This window comes from Haemaphysalis longicornis, unplaced genomic scaffold (genome assembly GCF_048455015.1).
Source record: "Haemaphysalis longicornis isolate Haplotype H1 unplaced genomic scaffold, Haemaphysalis longicornis Haplotype H1 scaffold_12, whole genome shotgun sequence".
NCBI classification, from domain to species: Eukaryota; Metazoa; Arthropoda; class Arachnida; order Ixodida; family Ixodidae; genus Haemaphysalis; species Haemaphysalis longicornis.
Window position 1 is genome coordinate 35,379,891 of NW_027526225.1, and position 26,417 is coordinate 35,406,307.

A 26,417-nucleotide genomic window follows, 5' to 3' on the forward strand; every position below is an offset into this window, starting at 1 on the left:
AAACACTCAGCAACCGTCTCCCAAAACACCCGTGGGGACGGGAAGAGCAGCAAAAATGGGTTATCATTTTTCCCAGCGTGTAATGGATACTTGTTACAAACCTGGATGTGGAAAAAAACATGGTTGAGTGCGACGCCGTTGGCTCTGTTCCCTGCCCATTGAAGCCTGCCAATAGATGCGCCTCGTTTATGTAGGCCGGAGAAGATTGTGTCGTTAAAAATGAGGCTGAAAACCGGCACTCGAGTTGTATCCACGTTCCGTGGTCGACTAAACTTGCGTTGTCACAATAGCCTAGGAACTGCACGCACGCGTAGTGGCTGTTTCCAGTCAAATTTTCCGGTACTGAGTACGAGCAGGCGGAACACCAGGATACCAAGGGCAGCCATAAGACGACGAATCCAAGCAATGCCTGCATGTGGAAAAAACACACGGTTGAGTGCAACGCCGTTGGCGCTGCTCCCATGCCCGCTAGTAGCACAACAAAGAAAGAAGAAAAAAGATTAAGAAATAGGACTGTCGTTCTTATAGGAGGAAACACACATCGCTGTCTCTCTACGCGTCTCAACATTCGCCCATCGTTATTGCGTCACAAGAAATGGAGAGTGACTAAGTTGGCCTCCAAGGATGAACAACGTACACCACGAATCAACAAAAAAGGACAGCGACACTTGTCCAAGCACGTAAAGCGCCACAATTGCACACTCTGTACACAACCATTAACTCACCTTCGTTGAGCTACTCCCGCCGAAGCAAAATCACAATAGCCTGTTCCTAGTAAATATATATAGCCCTTTGATGGCTCTCCTAGGTGAGATTGACTGCCTTTTTAAAAGCGTCAAACAGCACACCAAAGTGCACGCTTTGATCATAGTAGAATACTTTAATACTCAACATACGGCTTGGGGCTATCATAAGGGCAACAAAAAAAGACAGAACCTTTACGGTGCAATATAGAGTAGTAGCGTGCATTTGTGCAATGCTCCAGACGTTCCGATCAGGCTAGGGAATAGTGTTTCTGGAGATACAACTTCGTATCTAACTTTAACGCATGGCATGAAAGAAACTATATGGAAATGCCTCTCAGAAACGTTGCCCAGTCACCTTTACGTCATTCAGTTACAAATTACGGGTCATCACATTCAATCACAAAAGGTTTGCAGAAATTCTGTGAATTCTCTCGATGAGTCCATTCAATCAATTGAAGATTGCACACAAAGAATGGTATAAATTGTTCTGCAACAAAAGGAATTGCTTCTCATGCGAGATTGCCCTGCTGTAGATTCGGATCCTTTGCCCCTGTGGGAGGCCCAAAGAGGGTTTACTAAACGATGAAAAAAAACGAAAATCAAACCGACAATTTCGTTTCAGAATAGGCAAATTGGCGCTGGAAGCCGCCGATTATGCTAGAACTCTAAGACATCAAAACTGGAGACCATTTTGCACGCAATTGCAGGGAACCCTCGGCTCCCGCCGCACGTGGCACCTCCTTCGATCCCTCATGGGAAATAGTCAAAATTGGTGACAGCCCACCAGTTAAGGTGACTTATTCATAATTATCCGAGAGCAGATGTTTCCAATCGTATACGGGTCGCCAAATTAGATGCACCCTCCACCGAAGCCGAAATTGAAGCCGCAGCCTGAAACCTCACCCGGGACACTACACCGGGAAGGGACAAAATTACAATTGAGCACCTCCTATGTTTCGAAAGTGAAGCTTTAGAAGCTCTATTAAATTACATTAATAATCACTGGATGAAGAGAAAAATAGCCTCTTAGTGGAAGCTTGCCGATGTAACACTCAATCCAAAACCTGCAGGAAGACATTAGCCCCAGCGAACCTAAGACGTATTTTCCTAACGTCCTGTGTGGAAAACTGTTTTGAAAATATCATACAAAATCGCCTCCCACCATAACTTGAAGATCATTATAATTTTCTAAATACCATATATGGCTTCAGCCCACACATATCGACCAAGGACAGACTTATGCAAATTAAGCGGACAGTGAAGTGAATTTGTCATCATCCCGTTTCTGCTTTCACTGCGCAGACTGGCTCAAATAAACACACTTTTCATCGTTTATCCGGACGAGAAGGTGGTATTTATTTTATAAAACCTGAAAGCAGAAAAACTACCATGTACAGTTTGAGGCGGCCGCACCAACTAACCGCAGTGACGTCAAGGAAAGATGCTTGGTGAATGAAAGATTTCCAAGAATAGCATTGAAATAGGTTTTGTTTTCGGTTGTGTGAAACAACGTGCTTGGCATCCGACGTTATCTTTGAATGGGCATCCTCGATATATCAATAATCGTCATACCGCGCTTCTGTAGTGTTGTCGGCTGTAAAACACCTCAGATAAGCCTACCAGGACGACCTGGAATAGATGAACGCCCTCCGCGTCACCGCAGACGCTCACATGTCATGCACTTTTCCCCCATATTTGGAGCTTGCCTCACTCAGGCCTGTATCGTAGAAAGCGTGTTCGCACCAGGCCAAAGGTCTGCTGATTCTGGCCTGTGCCCACTACCCGCAAGCAGCCGGTGCTTGTGGAAACAGCACTCCAACGAGAACTCGCTAGCGCGTCAGTGTCAGTCTGCACGCGTTATGCGAATCCGTTCGTGGAGCAGTGAACGTTACGGCCCAAAAATGGTGAACAAAGTATAGAGAACAGCGCCCGAAAACGAATAAATCAACTTGCAAAAAAAAGTATATCCTAGGGGATTCGAACTAGTAACTTGCAAAATAGCAAGAATAGCACTCCAGACCACTCGCAAACAGACCAGCGCTGCCGGTGACGGAAATGTAACGTATATAATGTATAACCAGTTTACACTTTTATTTAGTTTTAGCATTTCGAACAGCATAGGTGACTATTTGTTGTATAACGCTCGTGCAGTAAGCGTCCCCCAAATTTCCACAATAGCTCACGTCTAGCAATTGCATTTCTTAGTCGGAAAAACGTTCGCGGATGTGTGGTCGTGCTGCTGACCGCTGTTGGTTCACCCAGTGTTTCCTGCACCCAAGTTTCACGCTTTGGGCTAAAAGTTTCAGCTGATTTTATTTTCTTTCTAGCCTGATTAACTTCCCTGACTCTCTCCGCCTTCAATTGGCCTTAGATTTTCCGACTAGGGTTCCAGTCAGCGAAGCGTCTCATGTGCGCTTGTGCAACGCTTGTGTGAAACAACCTGGACTTGGGGCTTGATACAGTGTACAATCTAGCAAACTAAACAAAGGCACATTCTGCGCCTTTCTGGGACAGTGTGTAGAGATGTAGAAAATAAATGTCATTGTGTACGGAACCAATCCGTGTGTCTTTTTACTGTGACGTCATAGATCCCCTAGCGATGTGATTGCAGTGGCGTTACGGCGGAGATGTGGGTGGGACGCACGTTGCACGCGGAGAGGAAGAACAGCGTGCCTTCGAAAGCGTCTGCGATAGCACAAGCGGCAATGGACACAGAGGTGGCGGAATGAAACCACCGGCAACGATCGGACCCCGTACCCCAAGCGTCATGGCCGTACAAGCCAGGTCTTCGAACACCGCGAGGCGGAAACGGAAGACTTTCGGGTTGCTGAAGCCGCGGCTAATGTTTTCCCGGTAACCCACAATCAGTGCTGCTGGTCGCCTACCTCCCGAAAGTTGAATGGCACTTATATTTTGTTTCTATTTCCGTATTTCCACCACGAATCCGACCAGAAACGATTATTTATCGTCACCACCACTCATGTTCCTCTTCGCCTTGATCTGAAGCAGTTTGGCATTTTAATACTTAAACTAAGAGAAAAGCCCTGCTATTCAGTTTCTCTTCACCCCCGGGACAACTGTAACAAAATTACTTTTATTTTCTGTCTAACTACTCCTGGCCATGCACGTATATTCGGTAAACAACAGGTGTATTTACTCACAATGTATAAAAAAACAAGCAAAGCATGTAGCGTTCTTGTGTTTCAGCCTGTCCTCACGGCATTTATGGCCCAAGTTGCAACTTGACGTGCCCTGTTTGCCAAAATGGCGGAGTGTGCCATGACATTACAGGGACGTGCATTTGTCCACCGGGCTTTGGAGGACAAACTTGCGAGAAACGTGAGTACGAAAACTTGCTTGTAATGGCTATAGCTCCGATTATGTAAAATTGCCTCTACACTGATCAAACTCTAGCTGCATTTAATTATGGATCATTGATTTGATTGTTTATAGGGTTTAACGCGCCGACGCAACGCAGGCGATAAGGCGCGCCGTACTGGAGGACTCCGGATTAATTTGGACCACCTGGGGATCTTTAACGTGCGCCGAAATCTCGTACAAACGGGCGTTTTTGCTTTTCGCCTCCATCAGAAAAGCAGCCTTCGCGGCCGGGAATCGAACCCGCGACCTCGTGCTCAGTAGCGCAACGCCTTAGACACTGAGCCACCGCGGGGGATTTATTTAGGATCAATGGAAATGGCCGCGCATATTATGAAGGAAGGCGCTGGCTGAACGCACCGACATGACTGTAATGAACATCGATGAATAAATCGTTACCGCAATGTGAGTAGGTTACGAAGCCTTCTTTTTACGTTAGAGCCGCCTTGTTCTCAATATTATCAAATAAATCATTAGCCAAAGCCTCACATTCGAATACCGAAGGGAAAAGTCAATGATAAATTTGCGGGAAGCTCCATTCCTCTGTGAGTCAGTGCTTCAACATCAAGACTGTCTTCGGACGTCTCTACAACATAGCGCTCGGTTCTATGCGCATCATCTGGCAGCCATGATTGCATCGCCTGTGAGAGACTTGCTTCCAGCAAATTTTTAGTGATCTGTCAAGCCAGCGTTGCTACTGTGGATACTCGCACCATGGAAGATAATAACCAAAATTCCCGGAATAAGCAAAAAGACACCCGCACCTGCACTAAAGTGTTTCACACTTTATTATAGAGGTTGATAAAATTTAGTCGGACAGGTTTTTTTTTTAATTAGGCACTTGCATTTACGGGAAAACCACCTCTACAGCAACGTTTGGCGCCCAGGGGGACGCAGAATTAGGTGGTAATTATTGATTTCAGTGGCTTAATTAACTAAAATTGAATAATTACCTTTTTTGTGGCCGCAGTAAGCAGGCATGTTTGCATTAAAAAGTTGGACGCAAACGTGTTTCCCCGCACTTTCATTTAGCAGAACCACATCCGTAGTCGGTGATATCGAACTGCGAAGTTTAATTGCCGTTCGCATGATTACGCATGCAAGACACAGACGACCGCCAAGCCCCTTCCTTCTGTGACGTGTCTGCTGTGCACCATCCTTAGAAGACAAACTGATAACTGGCACCCTTTCAGTCTTGGCTGGCGCTATCGCATTCTGCAGTAGTCGGAACCGCTATCTAAACACAGAACAAAGGGGAGGAGCGTTGCGCCGGTCTACGCTGTCTAGCATGCGTAATCATGCGAACGGCAATTAAACTTCCCAGTTCAACATCGCGGAGTACGGATGCTCTAGAAGAATTCTTCCAAATGAAACTAAGTAGGAAAACAATTGCGTATAACTTTTCGTAATGCACATGCCTGCTTAATGCAGCCCCTAACAAGCAAATTATTCAATTTTAGGTAATTAGGCCCCGACATCAATAATTAACACCTAATTATTTGCCCCCTTGGCGCATAGCCTAAGCTGTAAAGGTGGTTTTCACGTAAATTTAAGAACCTAATTTAAAAAAAAACCGTCGACCTACTTTTGATCACCCTTTAAATTCACCGCGTATGCAGACCACACGCACGTTTATGCGTACGGCTCAGTGACCGCAGAATCATCTGCCATTGGCGTGTTGATTCCGCCGGTCCACTGCAAAATCAGGAAAAAACTGAGCCACAATACATCATCCACCGCTACTGAGCTAGCGGCTGTAAGGGCTGCTGTTAATTTCATTGGTGCACACCATGCGTGGTGATGCATGATCTTATTAGACTCACGGGGTGCTTTGCAAGCTCTAACAAGGCTGTCCAACCACTGCATTCACCTTGTGTGTAAATCAGCGAAATCAACACAGCGGTAGTGCGCGTGCGCCATAACATCAGGTTTCAATGGCTGCCTGGTGATTCGGGGATAGGAGGATATACTATATCTGATGCAGCCGCCAGCGCTGGACACTCTCTACCTCACACGGCACAGCTCCCTTCCCCTCGCGAGGATGGCTGTGCCCTTATCTATGGAACTGGTTTGAGTGACGAAATGTTGAAGTGGCAGCACCCTCGCAGCGGATATCCACCTCTGCATGGAATTGACCCTCTCTGTAAATTCCGTGTTCCACCTGGCCTGGTCAAACCATCTGAAGGTGTACTGCATCGTTTTCGCCCCAACCTGGCTTACACCCGAAGCTTCAAGCTCAATACAGGGAGGGAGGATTCACCATGGTGCCCCACGTGTGCTGTGCGCGAGACTACCGAGCACTTGTATATATGCCCGCGATTTGCCGCTGCGCGAGTAGCAGCGGCTACCAGCCTGTCTCGTGTACGACGTGGAGTAAGGCTTCAGTTGTGTCACTTTGTTGAACCCTGGGCCAACAATAATTACTCATCATTAGGAAGAAAAGTTCTTCTGCCTTTTTCCCGGGATTCTGGACTAGACAAATCTTTGTAATTCTTTCACTGTGCGCATGGCTACATCTGTACGCAATTGGGTCTGATGCACGCTTTCTCTCCTTTTTGTAGTTAGGCGCTCTGCGCTTCCTGGGCTTCATTCGCTCTACTTGTTTACTTAACTTTAGGTATAGTTTTTTCCCTGCATTTCATTGCAGGCCATTTTTTTATTTACCTTTTGTTCTTTGTCTAACCGTTGCCTTCCCAGTCTGTCACATTCCCTTCACTGCATTCTAATCACCACATATGGCGTAGCAAGCACTGTCGCTGTAGAGGTGACCTCTCCAGCCCACATTAAAGAGTTCTCTCTCTCTCCCACACACAAAAGACGTCATCTGTACAGCTCGTATGTAAATTTTGTAAATAAACACTTAGTGGCATAACCTTCGTGAGTACGTACGACCTTCGCCACCTATTGCTACCGTTCGCTTTGGCACTGACTGTATATGAAGGTTCGGGATGTAGGTGCGTACCTACGTTATGATCTATCAGCCTCAACGTCATGGTCGACTCGCCACTAGCGGGCTGTGGTGTAAGCGAGCGGCCATGGTTATTCTGATCTTGGTAAGAAACTGGGACCTCTGTTTATATTGAAAGTTGCTCCGCTAGTACCCCTGATGCAGCATGATAGGCGCTGAATTCCCCATATCACTGTTCTCCAAGCTCATCGAACTCCTCATAAATAATCGCGTACCTCACCCTGTACCTAGAATACGTTCAATGATACTACCATGCAGCTCAAATCGGCTTTTGCCCGAGCCTGCGCACCAATGATGGTCTCAGTATTTTACGCGGCTTATTATTCATCCTTACCTTTCAACTCTCCACATTATCTCTTCCTTGCCGTGAGGAGTCGCAAAGCTTACGTTCGGTTCTGTCAAACTACTATCCTTGAGTAACTTTGCCAGATTAACCCCAGCGCAGGAGCGCAAATCTAATTTCTAATTTGCCTGCTATCCCGTACCATACAGCTTTATGGCTCTCAAGCTGGCTGGGCGCCCCACGTGTTCGGCCTTGATGGGGGCGTCCCACAAGGATTCATAGTAAGCCCAGTACTATCCGAGGCATTCCAAATGTTTCGTTCTATCCCGAACAAGACTCGCCGGCCCGATTTGAAATTTATCCCAACGATATTACCATACCAGCCGAGTTAAAACACTTTCCAGAAGCACTGCAAACAGTGCTCCAATCAACCGCTATTAGTCTCAAAAACTTCCTTACCTCTAACCTCAAACTAGCTTAAGAAAACAGAAATCATTTCTGTATTCCGCCGCAAACCACCACAGGACTAAAAACTAGCACTCTACGTGGTGCGCCACCCTAAGCGCACCATGATAGCACACTCGACGCCTACAATCATTCTGGAGTCGCTGCACATAGCTTTCGCGGACCAGAATGGAACCAAAGGCGTCATTGAAGCGGACCTATGAGACAAACTAAGTGTGGCCCCACGGCCCAGAAACATGCATCCGGAGTACCATCAATACCGACGGCTTGCCCGTGCGAAGGCGCTCCACAAGCAGTACAGTACCAACCGAGCGGTATGCTACCTCGACACGGCGGACTACCCTGGCAAAGGTGCGGTAGTGGCCGTGGTGGTTGATCAGCAGGGAAATGCAATCTCATCTTGCTCAATCCCTACGTCCAACCCAAAAACGGGTGACGAAGTGGCTCTTGCAATTACGAGCACGCAGGCTACTACCATCATCTCGGACTCCAAGGCCGCCATGGTCAACTATGCGCGCGCGGTAGGATCTCCACCACAGCCGCCAAAATCCTTACGAACAGTCCGACCCCAGTTTCAAGGCACAACCGCCTAATATGGACGCCAGCTCACTCGTCTATCCCGGGGAACTAGATGGCACATGAAGCAGCCCGAGGATACACGAACAAGGCTGACTTCGAACCCGACAACGCGCCGTCTGTGACGGGGGGGGGGGGTGGCAAAGGGAGACTGCCAACTTACCGGGAGATTACTCAACACTATCGGTTGAGCCGACTGAAATTTCCCGCTGCCCATACTGCTCTAAACAAATGGCAAACAGCTGCTTGGCGCATGTTGCAAGCAAATACGTTCCCTCAACCCGCCCTGTGCCACCGCAGCTATCCGGATGCACGGACACGGACAGATGCAAGTGGTGCAAAATTGCAGCAGCCACACCACAACATATGGTCTGGCAATGCCCCAATAAACCACGGGCCTTTGGAAAAATAATACATATAGGAAATAGTGAGCAGTGGGAGGCCGCACTGCTCAGCTCTCTTCCCGAGATACAAGCTGCTTTCATCCAACTGGCAGAGGACGCCGCCAGGGACCTCGGGTTCCTGACCGGCGTCTGATTCGTCTTAAGAGGGATGACAATAAAGTCTGTTCTCTTTCTCTCTCTCTTTTATGGAGCTCAGGCTTTACGATGTCAACCACACGCAGTTGCGAACACTCTGAACCTGCATCTGGCCAGTTTCTGTACTATTACGGAATTGCCCAAACATATCCGCCTTCACAATCGTCAGTAATCTGTACCTCTACCCACCCGCCGCGGCGGCTCAGTGGCTAAGGTGTTGAGCTGCTGAGCACGAGGTCGCGGGTTCGATTCGCGGCTGCGGCGGCCGTTTTTCTGATGGAGGCGAAAAGCGAAAACGCCCGTGTGTACGAGATTTCAGTGCTCGTCAAAGATCCCCAGGTGGTCAAAATTAATCCGGAGAGCTCCACTACGGCGCGCCTCATCGCCTGCGTTGCGTCGGCGCGTTAAACCCTACAATCAATCAATGTACCCCTACCCAGCCCCTTCTGTACCTCTACCCAGCCCCAGACCAAAACACACGGTCGGACTTAAAGCACCCCTCACTCAACAAGAAATACAACCCGTGGCGTTGGATACTCACAACCTCTACAGTTACATATACTGTGCATGGTATAAGCATTTTCTGTATATAGTTACAACGTCCCCTATATCTCCATCATCCTACGTGTCACCCTCCATCTTTGCTCTTTTTCGTGTTCCCTCTCCCTCACATGGAGTAGCAGAGCCTAAACGATCAGGCCGACTTCACTGTGTTTTCCTTCCATTCCTTACACACAATCTCTCTCTCTCGACAGTCCCAGACCATTCCAACTGCCTTCTCCTTGTGGCACCGTCCAACAGTCACTGATTCTTTCATTTCTCACCCCTTTCCTCGCCAAGCTCTAATGACCCGCGAAATTGAAATTCTGAACATGCTCACCAAAACCGAGCAGGCCCACGAAATTGTGCACGCTGGTACAGGCATCACCCTGTCAATCATCGGCAGGCCATGATGGACCTCCACGTAACACCCAATTATTCATGCCTAACACACCTTACACATACGACATGCTACTACTCTTGAATGTTTAATACACGCTATCCACTACAGTTTCTTATGTTTGAATTTACATCGAATATCCGACTCCACATCCAACCATCAATAGCGCGGCCTCACCCACCAAATTGCCGACAAAAAAATCTTGCGAAATTCAGAGAATTTTCTATTAATACGTACATTCTCATCTTCCTTGTCTAGGGTGAGTTCTTCACAGCCGAATTTCTTGTTTTTTATAAGTTCCGTCCGACCAAATATCTGCATCTACGTTATTAGAATGGTTACAGGTGTTACATTCGCCAGATGTGAATTTTTGCGTAACGGTTCGCCATTTTTGCTATTTCTTTCTTTTTCGTAGTTTTGTTTTACAAAATTCTGTCCAACCGATTATCTCTGTTTACCCGATTATAATGATAACAGAGTTATCTGGGCTAAATTCCCGTTTTTATTTTTATATCCTTTCGTATTGTTCGTATTTTTTGTTTTCTTGTGTATTTTTTGGGTTCTGCTCGACCTATTATCTCCATTTTGCAATTATATAGACTAAAGGTAGAACTTCCTGGGAATCTGCATTTTGCGTAAATGTGGAATTTACACGGTTCGTCATTTTCGCGATCTTTTTGTATTTCTCTTATTTTTTGGTTTTTCATAATTCTGTTCCATGAAATCCTGTTATTTACGCTATCATAACAATTAAAAGTGGTTCTTACGCGAAATCTGCATCTTGTGGAAATGCAGGGACTTGCACGTTTTGCCACTTTCGCTGTTTTCTTTCCTGTTTTCTTAACCTTGGGTTGTCAAAATTTTGTCCGACCAATTATTTTCATTTACGCTAATATAACACTTCAAAATGGAACTTCTGCGAAATCTGCAGTTTTGTAGAAATGCAGGGCGTTATACGGTCCAGGCTGTGAGGGTAGTCGGCAAAGAATGCTGCGGATTAATACCTTGATGTGTCCTTCGAAGAGGTTGGTGCTCAGTACGGGTGGGCTGGGTTGACGTTGGGAGCAGGCTCGCAGCTCTACACTTCTCGTAAAAGACCGCTATCTGTGGAGAATAGAGCGGTCAGTGTAAGCGAGGTGCGCCGACAGAATCTATAGGAATTCACGGGTCATCTGTAGGGGGTGTGAATGCGATGTAAATTATGAATTTGGGGCAAAACCAGATGAAGTGGTTAAGATCAGCTTCGGTGGGTACCGAGGCAGAGAGAGCATTTGTGTTTGGCTAGATGGGAGTATAATATTTTGAATGATTAACAATAATAGCTGGCGTTGCCAATATATTTATTCAAAGAGAACTTCTGCGGATAATGAAAGTTGAGGAAGCCATGCAAGAAATCCGGGCGGAGTGATATTTCGGAGAGAGGTTTTCTGTCTTTTTATACTTAATGATTTCCACTGCTGAGCATAAGGCCGCAATGGCTGTTGTTGCCCTGGGGGAAGCAACAGATATGTGTGAGTGAATGCCGTGCAGCCATGTGAGCTGCCACATTTCCCGGTGAAGAACCCTCATTGCTGGGCCAATACTCGATAGGAATGTGTGTTGTAGCGGCGAAATCTAGTCATCTGATGGGGTATTATTCCTTCGCATTGTTTGCTGAGTACACCCAAAGGAAGACCATGCAATGCCCTCTGTTTCTACAAAAATGACGATATCGCGGATGTTCCAAACTAAATGGTTTTAGTAGAGGGAACAGTGATATTGGTCGGACAGAATTTTGAACACGAGAAAATTAAAAAACAAAAAAATAGCGATTCCCCAAAAATGCATTCTTCGTGGAAGTTTCACCTTTAATTGTCATAATAGCGTAAATAGAAGAAGAGGAACGAATTTTTTTGTACGAAGTCTTTACAGGAACGGGAGCAGAGTCTAAATGCTTTGCAGCTCGACAAGGACCTCTGCACCTACCTACAGTTGGCAAACAGGGCATTTAGTAACAATAACCAAATATAGTGTCGCAACATTTCACTCAATAACACACAAATGGAATATAATATAAAAAACATAAGCTTTCACATAACGGTTCTATCACACACTACATATTGATAAGTGAAGCATTTTAGATATATAGAGTTTATTATAGATATTCAATGTAATGCCATAAATGGATGCTCTTCATTTCGGTTTTAGAGTAAACGTGTTATGTGTCTATAGTCATAAGTCGTGTTTTGTGACTATAGTCATAGTCGTGTTTTCTGACTATAGTCATAAATGGTGACATAGAATTTTGAAAAACCAAAAAATGTGAAAAAATAGATAAAATGGCGAAAATGGCGAACCCAGTAACGTCCTACATTTCCACAAAAATGCACATTTTCCGGTCTTTGGCATTTATTCGTTATAATAGCGTAAATGTAAATGATTCCTTATACAAAATCTGGAAAATCCAAAAAACAAAAATAGAAAATAAAGTGAGAATAGGAGCCGTGTTACACCCTGCATTAAACCAAAATTCAGAATTCGCAGAAATTCGACCTTTAATTGCGGTATTAACGCGAATAAAGAAAATTGGCGGGAGAGAATTGTGAAAAAAGGTAAGAAAAATTGAAAAAACAGGTAGAATGGCGAACCGTGTAACGCCCTGCCTTTCCTCGAAAGTGCCGATTTCGGGGTAGTTCCACGCTTAATCGTTATAATAGCGTAAATGAAGATATTTATTCGGACAGAATTCTGAAAGACAAAAAAAACATATAAAAATAAAACAAAAATCAGCGAAAAGACGAACAGTCAATACCCTCCATCTCCACAAAAATGCCGACTTCGTGGAAGTTCCACCTTTATTCGTTATAATGGCGTAAATGGAGACTAATGGTGGAACAAACTAAAAAACAATACATCTGAAAAACAGAAAAAATGAGAGAAACTGCGAACCGTTTAACGCCCTGCATTACCACAGAAACATTGATTTTGCAGAATTTCCACTTTAATAGTCATAATAGCGTCAAAGGAGATTATTTGTCCAACAGAAGCTTGAAAAAAAGCAAGAAATAAAAAAATACAAAAAATACTTAAAATGGCGGGTATTTAACGCCCTGCATTACCAAAAAATGCAGATATGGCAGAAGTAACAAGATTAATTGTTATATTAGCTTAAATAGGTATAATTGGTCGGACAAAATTTCGGAAAGCAAAAGATAAGAAAGGAAGCAAAAATAGCAGAAATGGTGAACTGTGTAACGCCCTTCACTTACAGAAAAAGGCAGGCTTGGTGGACGCAACAGCTGTACTTGTTATAATAGCGTGGATAGAAGTAATTGGTCGGACAAAATCTAGAAAAACCAAAAATTTGTCTGGAAAGAACACACACTAGAAAAGCGGCATTAGAATGCTGCGCATTTGTAGACAATTGTCTGAATATCTGCAGTTCTTTTGTCTTGAAGCTACCTGAAAGCCTTCCTCCGTCTCCATACCCTTCTCTCCAAATAAAAGTACTCCTCTGTCCACACCGTATCTAGTGTTGGCTTAAAAACACCCTTGTTGGTGGATGAGAGAAATTCGAATAGAATACATCATTCTCCCTCTTGAGCAGTGGAATCTTCTTTCTCCTGAGGGATACTGAAATGGAAACGTGAATGATAACCTTTTAAATAACAGAAAGCGGGAAATTCACTGTTTTGAATCCGCTGCACTTCCTGCATCCCGGACGAATACACAGACGCAGCCGCACGCTTATGTGCACACGGGCACACAGCTGGAAAACTTTTACATACTCTCTGCTCATCCTTTCTTCGTATGAACGTACCCACTAATAATATTTTATGCTTTATCAAGTTTCTGTGGACAGGAAGGAACTGTTTTATATTCTTTCATTGGCAGTTTTATTATCAGCCACGTTGTTCCGCTGAAAAAGACAGAGCACAGGCGTCCTTAACTCTGAGTAACCACGGACAACGTGGATGACGCAGTCCGTACTGTCACATAGACAGCAAAACACACGGCAGCGTTTCACAGTCAAAAGCTGGCGTAACGTAGAGCCAGAGTTCTTCAAGGAGCGACTCTGTTATAGAACCCACCATGCCAGTTTTCATAAACGTGTCCGTAACTTGGGCGGGAGTATGTACCGCAGAGCCCATGACTAATGCCATGCGAGGGATAGATATCCTTTAGGAGAAATCGCTCAAAATAAATAGCAGAAGTAGCTTAGGAGCACCATTGTTTAACCCCGGGATGATCCTGGTCGATGTTGTAACTCTACTTCGTTTCTTCATTTCAGCCTGCGGAGACGACTATTTCGGCAGAAAATGCCAACATCGGTGTTCAGACACCAACCAGGACAAAAACGCGAAGTCTTGCCGTGGAATTCTGATGTGCCTCCCCGACCCCTACGGCTGCTCCTGCGGCACGGGATTTCACGGACCATTCTGCAACGAGAGTGAGTCCTTTCACACTTCTTCAGAAATGGGGGAGGGGAAAGCTACTGATCGATTCAATCAAAACGTCACAAAGTCCTTCAGTGTATCTAAACGAAGAACATGGCCAAAGGCGAAGCTTGCCGATAGGGATGCAAGACTCTGGTACAAATTAGCTGGTTCATGTTTATTAGACAACTTTCAACAGCGCGAAAAAACCGGAAAAAATTGCATACGGAGCGACCGTTTCCGTCTGTGTGTGTGTGGTCTTGCTCCCCGTTTGTTAGTGGTGTGGTAAATTACCTTCTACTATCTTGTACAAGATACCAGGTGTATGGTTAATGATTACGTGGTTTGCTCGTAAAAAGTGCATAAACGGTTGAAAGCCTAAAAAAGGGTCAGGCGTGTTAAATCGCCGAATCAAAAGCTCTCGCCTTCAGCCAAATAATATTTTCTACTGGAGTAACGAAGCCTAATATATACAGAGAATCCAAGCTGTCAAGCACCAAGATTTCAAAAAGGATCAAAGGCGCTACTCGAAGAAAACCGTGTGCATAATGTTTACAGTACAGTGGAGTAGCGGCCAGTAATTTTTCTGTAGATGGGATTTAACTAAATACTGTAAGTAATTACCTCACCCGAGAAGTACTGTCCTAATCATTAACGTGTCAATGATTCACTTGTAGGTACCAGCAAGAGGCATTTAACTGCGGTATTTTCAGCGACGAACTAATTTTGTAGTCCGTTATTTTGACCGATAAAGAAACCCCGCGAAATATGAAAAATACCACCTGCAAGCGCCCCACACCATTTTCAGCGGCGAACTAATTTCGTCGCCGTTTATTTTAACTGATAAAAAAACTCCGCGGAATATGAAACTACGACGTGGCAGCGCACCACACCCCGAAGGAAACCACAAAGAAAACAACGAAAGAAAACCGTAGCGCATACCCCACCGCACCACGCCAAGAGTGCCATGTTCGCGACCAAAAATTGCAAGCAGTGGTCATCACCCCGAAAGTTGTTCTTTCTAACCGAAGAGTACGTGTAAGGCTGTCCGTCTTAAGCGGATGTTGTTGCCTTCTGGCTATGAAACGCCAAACAAATATTTCCACTTTGTTCAACACAAGCGAGAATTCGTCTTACCGAGTTCCTCTTAACGGGAGTTCTTATTATATTTTATAATGAGGTTTATTGGCAGGGCTTGTAAGATGTAGCAACGAGGTCTGGCCGTTTCTTTGTCCAAATGAGGTCTAGAGTCCACGCGCATATCTCGCACAGAAGAACAGTCGATGGAGCTGCCGCTGTGTCTCTGCGTGCGACATATACCCTACTGGGGGATTGACGCCACTCGGAAGGCCCGCCTCCACTTTAGTTGGATACGTAACCGCTTGGGGAGACTGGTGCTTTTACGGTCGCTCACTAGTTTTGTTACAATCACCCCGGAGACAGAAGGAGCCATCCTTGGCGACTCAAGGTGTTGGGACAATGGGCGGTCGTAATAGGGCTTGAGACGCTGAACGTGAACCATCTCGCGGCCACGACTGAAACGATAGGTACTAGGAGTGACGGGCTCGACTATGTAATTTACGGGGGACGTTTGTTTGACGACTCGGTAGGGACGCTCGTAATTTAGTATGAAGTTTGCTTGAAAGCCCTGTGGCAGTGGATGGTATTCATAGCCACACAAGAGAGCCAGCAGGGTAAGTCGGAGTTTCACTGAAGTCGTCGTGGCGAGACTGCTGATGTCCGTGGTCCGCTGCCGTGAAGGAGCTGGCAGTTGGTGTAACTCCTTGGCTTGCTCGGCAATTTCGGAGACTAGAACACATCTCGAGATGTGGGGGTGGTAAGGCAGGATGGTGTCAAGTAGGCAGGAAGGTTCACGACCGTATGGAACAAAGAATGGTGAGGAGCCTGGGGTTGTCTGCGTGGCCGTATTATACGCGTACGCGACGAAAGAAAGAAGTCCCAGTTCGAATGGTCACGTGAAACACATATCGAGACCATGTCGCACGGTCTTCGGTTAAAATATTCAGTCATCCCTTTGGTTTGCGGGTGGTAGGATGCAATCATCCTGTGAACAACGTGCCATTCAGTGAACAGCTGCTTCCACAACTCCTGACAAGAAGACTCGTCCACGATTGCTCGAGAGTTCCCTGGGCTCTCCGCGCCGCACAATAAAACGTAGAAGGAAGGGTGCGACATCACGTACATAGTGGACAGTGCAGCTGTTTCCGCGTATTTTGTCAGATGATCAACTGCCACAATAATCCAATTGTAGTAGACTGTAAATGTGTATTCCAACAAGGTCAAAAGGTCGTGCTGGGCACGCTAGTCGCTGGAATGCGCCCGTGGGGATGTTGGGAAGGAGACTTATGACGCTGACACTCTGTGCACGAGCGGATGTATACTTGATCAAAATGTGTACATCCCACGCCAGTAGTAGCCCAAACTGAGCCGCTGATACGTTTTGAAGAGTCCCGCGTGGGCGCAATGTGCGTAAGCGTGGTAGTAAGATCAAAAGTCGGAACGCAAATAGCCAGAAATGACGAATACCGACTTCCTGTCTTCAGATGAGTCATTCCGTTGGTAGAGCAGGTCGTCGCGTATGGCGCAGTGCGACGCCTGGCGACGCATTTCCCGAGGTGCTGGAACTGTTGGTGGACTTGCAGGTACTGCAAGATGGCGGCAATCCACGAATCTTTACGCTGTTTCGAGGCCATATCATGTACGGCTAGAGACGCCACGGTGCGTCTGTTTTGAACAGGCAACCAGTGTCCGACACGATGGGTGACGTAGACACAGCATCGGCGTCACTGTGTTTGTGTGTGGAGCGATACAAGACTCGAATACCGTAATTTGAAGTCAAAAAGCCCAACGCCCGTTGTCTTCCGGAAGGATCTTTCATTGAGGAAAGCCACCACCGAGCGCGGTCACCTGTGATGACGTTGAATGAACAACAGTAGAGATAAGCATGAAATTTGGTTATAGCCGAAATGATGGCCAAATATTCCTCCTCTGTGACGAATACTTTCACTCCGCCTATACGTCAGAGCGCGACTGCTGTATGCAACAACGTATTCATGGAAGCCTGCTTACCGCTGAGTGAGAACGGCGCCGAGACCGACACCACTGGCGTCAGTGTGCACTTCGATAGGTGCAAGTGGGTAAAAATGGCGCAGTATTGGTTGCGGCGTCAGCATACTTCGCATAGCCACAAATGCCTTTTCACAAGAATAAAACCAGTCGCGGTAATGGCTGTGTTTCCGTGGAGGAGCTGCGCCAAAGGGCCGATAATAGTGGCAAAGTTTAAGACGAATCGGCGAAAATAGGAACCGAGGCCAATAAAGTTTTGCAGGTCTTTCAGAGTGGTCGGTTTTGGATACTGCACCTGCACGAAGCTCCTCCGGGACCGGAAGAATGGCGTCTTTGGAATCCAAGTGGCCAAAGAATGTTAGGTTCTGAGCAGCAAACCGACACTTGTTCAAGCTTACATTCCCGCCAGCCGAAGTAAGACACGTCAACGATTGTTCAAGGCGCTCCAGTTGCGCGTTGAAATCTGGCGAAAACATGACAATGCCATTGAGATAACAGAGACATCTTTCCCAGTGAGGCCACGTAGAACATTGTCCATCATTCCTTCGAAGGTTGCTGGCGGATTAAAAAGACCGAAAGGCATCACATTGGATTCGAAAAACCCATCGGGTGTAATGAGCGTTTTTTTTTTAACAATCGCCATCGGCCATGGGCACTTGCCAGTAGCCAGAGCGCAAACTTAGTGAGGAGAACTCGGCCCCCTGTAATCAGTCGAGAGCATCGTCGATACGAGGTAGCGGGTAGGCGTCCTTACGCGTGATCTTGTTCAGGAGACGGCAATTTCCGAAGAACAGGACCGGCCCATCTTTAATCGTTACCAGTGCCACGGGAGAGGCGCATGGGCTAGTAGCGGGCCGAATTACGTTGCGCGTAAGCATATCTGCTACTTGCTCGTCGATCACGCGGCGCTCCGCAGGTGACACGCAATATGGTAGCTGCCGTAGTGGGGCGTGGGTGCTGGTGTCAATTTTGTGGTAGACGGTCGACGTACCTCTTAAGGTGGCCTGCTGGCAATCGAACGATTCGCAAAAACGCTATAGAATATCGATGACGTGGTCGCATTTGGCCGAGGTGAGGGCATTGTTTATAGTTGGTTGGAAACAGCGCGTTAAAACGGGATCACGAAAAAAAGAACCGGACAGGACGAGCGGTCGTGCTGTCCGGCGCTCGTCCTGTATGGTTCTTTTCTTTGTAATGACGTTTTAACGCGCTGTTTCCAACCAATCGTCGCTTTACCAACTCGCCCAACTCTCTATCCTACTGCATTGCTTATAGACTGTAGGAACACTTGTCAACGCGTAAATGTGGGCTAGTTGGTTCTAACTGGGAAATACGGTTAGGTAGCGCGGTAAATACGGGACAAGCAGAGAAACCACACAGGACTAACGCTAGTTTTTTTACACTTCCTTCTCTGGAACTAAGGCAATCGAAGCCTTCTGCAATACACCTTTCGTTGTTTTCTGTATCAACTCTTTCGGCCACTTTTCTTACAATCGTGAGCATTCCCAAGGGAGTCTCTACCGGTTCAGTACAAAACTTGCTCTCAGCTTAGAATTCCTTCTACAGACGGAGGCAAGTCTACTTGTTCAGTACAAGTCACCTTTCCAGGACTTGCGGCGACTTTGTGTTGTCCTTTCTTCATGGCATAGAGAGACGGCAAACACTTTGTCCAGAGAAACTCTATCACCCTGTCTGCGTCACAGGAGAACTAGCGGTACAGTCCATCGGCGTGTCGTGAACCAACCGACGCAGAGTCGGTTGGTTCATGAGATGCTTGGTTCACACAGTCGGTTGGTTCACGAAAGATGAAGAATGTGGGAAGACAGTACAAAAGCGGGGGAGAAAAATGCCCGCCATGCGGGAGGATCCCACACGGGGAACCGCCGGTTGGGAGGATCCCACCTGGCGGGCAATTTTTTTCTACTTTCTTTGTCTTTGCGCATTCTTTATCTGTTTGATTCTGTGACCTGCCACATTCTCCCCTTTGCTTTCCGAGATTTTCTTGACTGCCAACCCTTATTGCTGTTATAATTCAACGAGTCCCTCATTTCCTTTTTTGTAATTTGCTAAATATATATATATATATATATAGTATAAGTAAAGAGTCGGATACACAGCAAGAACAATAACAAACAATGTTTACTTACGTAGCGGCAATGGGACTTGCCTTCATCAGAGTAAAGTTACATGATTATGGTGTCGCAAACATTGAACACATTTCTTATATAGGTTTGCATAAAACTGTAAGAAGGAATGGAAAATGTTTCGCAAATGGAGAGTGTGCATACAGTCAGGCTACGCCTACGTTACAACATCAACCAACAAAAAAAAAAAAAAAAAAAAGGGGGGGGGGGGAGCAAGAGAGAGAAAAAGGGGTCGTGTTAACAATGCAGCGTTCAAGGTTGCACCATGACGGGTCAACGTATGCCGCGCGGGTTGCAAGTTCAGACAATGGGGGAAAATGGTCAACCGCGGTTTGTAAAGAGAGGGAAGAGTATACAGCAAGGTATTCAGTGGCTGGGGAGACTGGTTCTAGGGAAAGCGAAGATGGGTGTGCCCCCCGCGGATGAAGAGAATAGATAGGGTGCACAAAAGAGCATTTCACAGAAGCTAGCAATCGAACAGGAAATAGGTAGGGTCACAAAAGGTTAAACATGAATAGATCACAAAGAGTTAAACATTCTTAAGTGGTGGTGGGAACGAGGCCTCCTTCTCCCGGACAAATGGCATTGTTGAGCCGCATTAAGCTAACAAAGCTGCTGTATTAGGAGAGTTTCTGCGAATTCTGATGGCAAACTCGAGGGTAGGAATAATGAACATAGTTATCAAAATTATGAAGCCGCTAAGTTTATTCGAGGGATAAGCACGTTAATTTTCCGTAACTTTCATTAATTCCAAGTGTGGCTGACCCAAACTTATAAATGAGATAAGATTCCCGAACCTCGCGGTCGTGGTGCGTTTTGAAGGCGGATTCTAAAATCGTTGCTTTAAGATGATCAAATGCATGCCCGGGACTGTTCACATGTCTTGACAGGGGCAAATAAGGGCAGCTTTTTGCATGAGAGCGGTGATTATTGAACCGTATTCGGAAGGGCGTTTCAGTTTGGCCGATATATTGTTGCCTACAAACAGTGCACTCTAGAAGATATACGACATTAGCGGAGTCACAGTTAAAGTTACCTTTTATATTTACGTAGTAGTCTGAAGCCGTGCTGGTGGCGCGCTGTGTAGTGGTCATGTGTGGGCATACTTTACATCGGGGTTTATTGCAGGGCATGCAGCCAGTAGTTGCCGGTCGGTTGATACGAGAGTTAGTAAGAAAGTCCCCTAAATTCTTATTACGCCGGTAGACAACGCGTGGTGGTTCGGGGAATATGCTTTTTAAGCGGTCACTTTGCATTAGGATATTGTGATGTTTTTTTAGCACGGTTGACACTCTTGGAGCGGAGGATGAGTGGGTTAAAACTAAGTTAGTTTGCGGGTTCCCGTTCGGGGCTTTTTTCTTACAGATTTCGTTACGGTCTAATTGGTTGGCTCGCACAATAGCGTCGTCGATAACTTTTTCCGGGTATTTTTTATTCAGGAGGGAGGTCTTGAGTTCTCGACAGTTTGAGTCAAAGTCGGCTTGGTTTGAGCAAATTCTCCTAAATCGGTGGGCTTGGCTGTAAGGTATTGCTGTCTTGCAGTGTCTGACATGGCTACTTCGGAAGTGCAAATACTGCCGCGTGTCTGTCGGTTTTCTATACAGTTTAGTTTGAAGCCGACCTTGGAAGGTAGTAACGGTGACGTCCAGAAAGTTTACACTGTGTTCCGAATAGGAATGAGCAAGGGAAATACTAGGATGGGCTAGATTAAATGCCTCAATGAAGGTGAGGAGTTCCGCCTCACCGTGTTGCCAAATCATGAATATGTCATCAATATACCTTTTATAGTACATTGGCTTTAAATTTTGGGTGTCAAGAAAGTTTGATTCGAGGTGAGCCATAAAGATATTAGCGTAGTTAGGTCCGATTCGAGTTCCCATTGACGTTCCGCTGACTTGCACGTAATGAACTCCGTCGAACTCAAAATTGTTAAGTTCAAGAATAAGCCTAAGGAATGTTTGGAGAGCAGAAGAATCGATAGGTTTGTCGCACGATGACTGCTCATACGCAAGGGATACAGCGGCGATGCCATCTTCATGGGGGATGTTAGTATACAGTGACGCAACATCAAGGGTGACTAGAAGGCAGTTATCAGGAATTTCAATTTTTGAGATGTCTGAGAGAAAGTCATTGGTATCCTTAATGAAGGAGGGAAAGCTGGGCGGAATGTCGCAAATGAGATTATCCACATAGCGCGAGAGGTTTTCGGTAACAGTGTCAATGCCAGAAACAATGGGGCGCCCTGGGTTGTTCACCTTGTGAATCTTTGGGAGAAGATAGAATTTACCGGCTACTGGGCTTAAGGGGATCAGGGAACGAGCCGTGGTTTCATTTATTGTTTTATTTTTAACAAGCTCAGCAAGTTTATCTTTGACAATTTGCTTATAATCTTGAGTGGGATCATTGGGTAGTGCTTTATAGAACGTCGATACTGATAGTTGCTTATTGGCCTCGTTAACATAGTCGGTTTTGTCAAGGATTACGATTGCGCCTCCCTTGTCGGCAGGTTTAATAATTATGTCGGGACAGCTTGCGAGTTCCTCTAGGGCTTTCTTTTCGTTGGTAGTCATGTTGTGGCGGAAAGAATTTTGTGTTTGGTATGCTTTTCGCACATCGCGTTGGACAGCTTTGATGTACATGTCGAGGCAACTATCACGCTGTGTGGGAGGGGTCCAGTGCTTATAGCTAGGTAGGGTTCTGCGGGCTTCTTCCGTCGCGGGGTGATCGTAGAAGTATTCTCGTAGCCTCATGTTTCTGGCGAAGTTATCTAAGTCCTTAAAAAGTTGAAATTCATCAAAACCACCAGTAGCCGGGCAAAAGTTTAGGCCCTTTGACAAGACGTTCATCTGAGCTGGGGAGAGGGTTATGCTTGAAAGGTTCATTACATTCCCGGTAAGGTTTTCTTTTGTGACGGCAGGCGAGGGAAAAATATTAGTACAGTGGTTTAACTGAACTGTTTGGGGTGCAGTAGTCGAAGCATTTATTACAGTCGTAGTGACATTATCGGCCGTATTGTCAGAGTTGGGGCAGTTACTAGTGCCGGAGCTTGTTAGGTTCTTACGCATGTGGCCAGTGTTAGAAATCTTATCTCGGTTAAACTTTCGGGCTTTTGTTCGGGATATGGCGGAGGCCGTCTTAGACTCGTAGTTGCTTAAAAGGTTCAACTCTCTTTTGCTTAGTCCCTGACTAAGTAGTTCCTCTTTCTTTCGGAGAGAATGGGCCGTAGTTTCGTAGTGATTGAGGATTATTTCAGTTAATTGTAAAGATGCTTTATCGAGTACCTGTTTCCACTTATTCATGTTGGACGGGGAGAGTTCGGTAGTAGCAGGTTTTATTCTAATCCTAAGACCCCTGGGAGCGACCGCGGCAGTCAAGTACTGTGCAAGAGCGGAAACGTGCAATTCGGAACGTACGCGCTTTTCGGTGATTTTTCTTAGCTTTAAAAACTGTCTTGAAACGGGGAAGGAGGCCGCGTTACCTGTTTTTTCGTGTTGTAGTCAGTTGCTGCTATGCCGATTCTTTCGAAGGTTGTAAGGGCATGTGGCACGGAGGGCTGGATTTTGGCCCCCGGAAGGTCCGGCGGACGCGCTGCTGTTGGTTTTCGTGGGCTCGGCGGTCGCTGAAGATGCGGAGGTTGGGCGTGGCATGCTGTTGGTGCGGCGCCGGTCAGGGAGCTTCTTAGTGTCGCCGCGAGCGTTTCCTCGGGGCGTTGTGGCCGCTGCAGGTTTGCCAGTAGGGGTTGGCATGTCGCTGGCGCGACGCTCGTCCGTGGACTTCGGGGTTGGGGCGCTGGCGCTCGCCCGGGGCGCCGTGGTTGTGGTGGATCTGGGGGGCGGTGGCGGTGGGCTGCTGGCACGACACTGCTCCGGGGTCTTTACACTGGATAGAATTGGAGGCAGTGGTGGGAAGTCGCTGTCATTTGGCAATATAGCCGGGGCTGCAACTGGGTCGGCGGTGCATGCGAAGTCGCGCCAGCCCAGAGGGTTGCAGCGCTGTTGCATGAAGCAGAGTGCACGAATGTGGCCGGCCAGCAAGGCCACACCCTCGAAGCTCGGGTGTAAGCCGTCCGCAGCGAGTACTCGGCAGGCTGGAAGGTGCTCAAAGCCATGATCGACGAAGCGGACAAAGCGTGAGTGGCGGCAAAATTCGCGGAGAAGTGAGTTGAAACGGCGTGCCTTTTCGTTGCAGCAGCGAGCGAAGCGAGAGATGCGGTAGTCGCGGCGGCGGTTAGCGGAGCGGGGAAGAATGAGACTGGCGTTAATAGTGGAAATGTTCGGTCGAGATTCCAGAATGAGGTCAGTCAGTGAGCGGTAGTCAGAGAAAGCATGTTCAGCGGAAGTAGAGCTGAGATCATTAGTACCAACATGCAGAAAAACTGTAGTGGCAGAGGCAGGGATAAAGTCGATCAGTGAGCGTGCGTCAGCAATGCATGCGCCAGGCTGAGAATTTGCTCAAACCAAGCCGACTTTGACTCAAACTGTCGAGAACTCAAGACCTCCCTCCTGAATAAAAAATACCCGGAAAAAGTTATCGACGACGCTATTGTGCGAGCCAACCAATTAGACCGTAACGAAATCTGTAAGAAAAAAGCCCCGAACGGGAACCCGCAAACTAACTTAGTTTTAACCCACTCATCCTCCGCTCCAAGAGTGTCAACCGTGCTAAAAAAACATCACAATATCCTAATGCAAAGTGACCGCTTAAAAAGCATATTCCCCGAACCACCACGCGTTGTCTACCGGCGTAATAAGAATTTAGGGGACTTTCTTACTAACTCTCGTATCAACCGACCGGCAACTACTGGCTGCATGCCCTGCAATAAACCCCGATGTAAAGTATGCCCACACATGACCACTACACAGCGCGCCACCAGCACGGCTTCAGACTACTACGTAAATATAAAAGGTAACTTTAACTGTGACTCCGCTAATGTCGTATATCTTCTAGAGTGCACTGTTTGTAGGCAACAATATATCGGCCAAACTGAAACGCCCTTCCGAATACGGTTCAATAATCACCGCTCTCATGCAAAAAGCTGCCCTTATTTGCCCCTGTCAAGACATGTGAACAGTCCCGGGCATGCATTTGATCATCTTAAAGCAACGATTTTAGAATCCGCCTTCAAAACGCACCACGACCGCGAGGTTCGGGAATCTTATCTCATTTATAAGTTTGGGTCAGCCACACTTGGAATTAATGAAAGTTACGGAAAATTAACGTGCTTATCCCTCGAATAAACTTAGCGGCTTCATAATTTTGATAACTATGTTCATTATTCCTACCCTCGAGTTTGCCATCAGAATTCGCAGAAACTCTCCTAATACAGCAGCTTTGTTAGCTTAATGCGGCTCAACAATGCCATTTGTCCGGGAGAAGGAGGCCTCGTTCCCACCACCACTTAAGAATGTTTAACTCTTTGTGATCTATTCATGTTTAACCTTTTGTGACCCTACCTATTTCCTGTTCGATTGCTAGCTTCTGTGAAATGCTCTTTTGTGCACCCTATCTATTCTCTTCATCCGCGGGGGGCACACCCATCTTCGCTTTCCCTAGAACCAGTCTCCCCAGCCACTGAATACCTTGCTGTATACTCTTCCCTCTCTTTACAAACCGCGGTTGACCATTTTCCCCCATTGTCTGAACTTGCAACCCGCGCGGCATACGTTGACCCGTCATGGTGCAACCTTGAACGCTGCATTGTTAACACGACCCTGTTTTCTCTCTCTTGCTCCCCCCCCCCCCTTTTTTTTTTTTTTTTTTTTTTTTTTTTTTGTTGGTTGATGTTGTAACGTAGGCGTAGCCTGACTGTATGCACACTCTCCATTTGCGAAACATTTTCCATTCCTTCTTACAGTTTTATGCAAACCTATATAAGAAATGTGTTCAATGTTTGCGACACCATAATCATGTAACTTTACTCTGATGAAGGCAAGTCCCATTGCCGCTACGTAAGTAAACATTGTTTGTTATTGTTCTTGCTGTGTATCCGACTCTTTACTTATACTATTTCTGCGCGCTTTGTGAGTTTATCTTTCTCTAGATTTATATATATATATATATATATATATATATATATATATATATATATATATACAGAAACAAACGCCGGCAGTCTACAACGCCAAAGAAGGCATAGGGGAGTGGTAAGACTATTTTTTTTGCAGTTAGTGATGTTACATTATTTCTTTTTATTTTTTTATTAGTATTAATTACGTGAGAAAGAAAGAAAGAAAAACACGCGCCCAGAGTGGGGACCGAACCCACGCCTTTCGATTTGATCTCGAATGCCTTACCGAGTGCCGAACCTCGAGTGCCGAATTGGTAAGGCATTCGAGATCTAATCGAAAGGCGTGGGTTCGGTCCACACTCTGGGCGCGTGTTTTTCTTTCTTTCTTTCTCACGTAATTAATACTAATAAAAAATTAAAAAAAAAATAATGTAACATCACTAACGGTAAAAAAAATAGTCTTACCACTCCCCTATGCCTTCTTTGGCGTTGTAGACTGCCGGCGTTTCTTTCTGTATTTCCTAACGAGCCCCTCATTTCCAAACCCTATATATATATATATATATATATATATATATATATATATATATATATATATATATATATATATATATATATATATATATATATATATATATATATATATATATATATATATATATATATATATATATATATATATATATATATATATATATATATGTGTATATATATATACATTCTGACGAAGGCCGGTCCTCGGGCCGAAACATTAAAAACCATGCCGTTGTCGACGAGTGCCCCCTTTTTCTCATAAATTTGACCGGTGTCCAAGAAACTGTTTCTTGCAACTATATATATATATATATAAATATATATACATTTATATA

At 45.9% G+C, this 26,417-nt stretch overlaps 1 protein-coding gene across 1 annotated transcript in view; it reads left to right on the plus strand.

Moving 5' to 3' along the window:
- LOC144161555 (receptor-type tyrosine-protein phosphatase T-like) overlaps nucleotides 1-26,417 on the plus strand; it is a 203,497-nt gene that overhangs the window by 15,835 nt on the left and 161,245 nt on the right. The window contains exons 5-6 of the mRNA XM_077692208.1: nucleotides 3,954-4,085; nucleotides 14,166-14,324. Of these exons, the coding sequence (XP_077548334.1) occupies nucleotides 3,954-4,085; nucleotides 14,166-14,324 (291 nt within the window). The remainder of the gene's footprint in view (nucleotides 1-3,953; nucleotides 4,086-14,165; nucleotides 14,325-26,417) is intronic.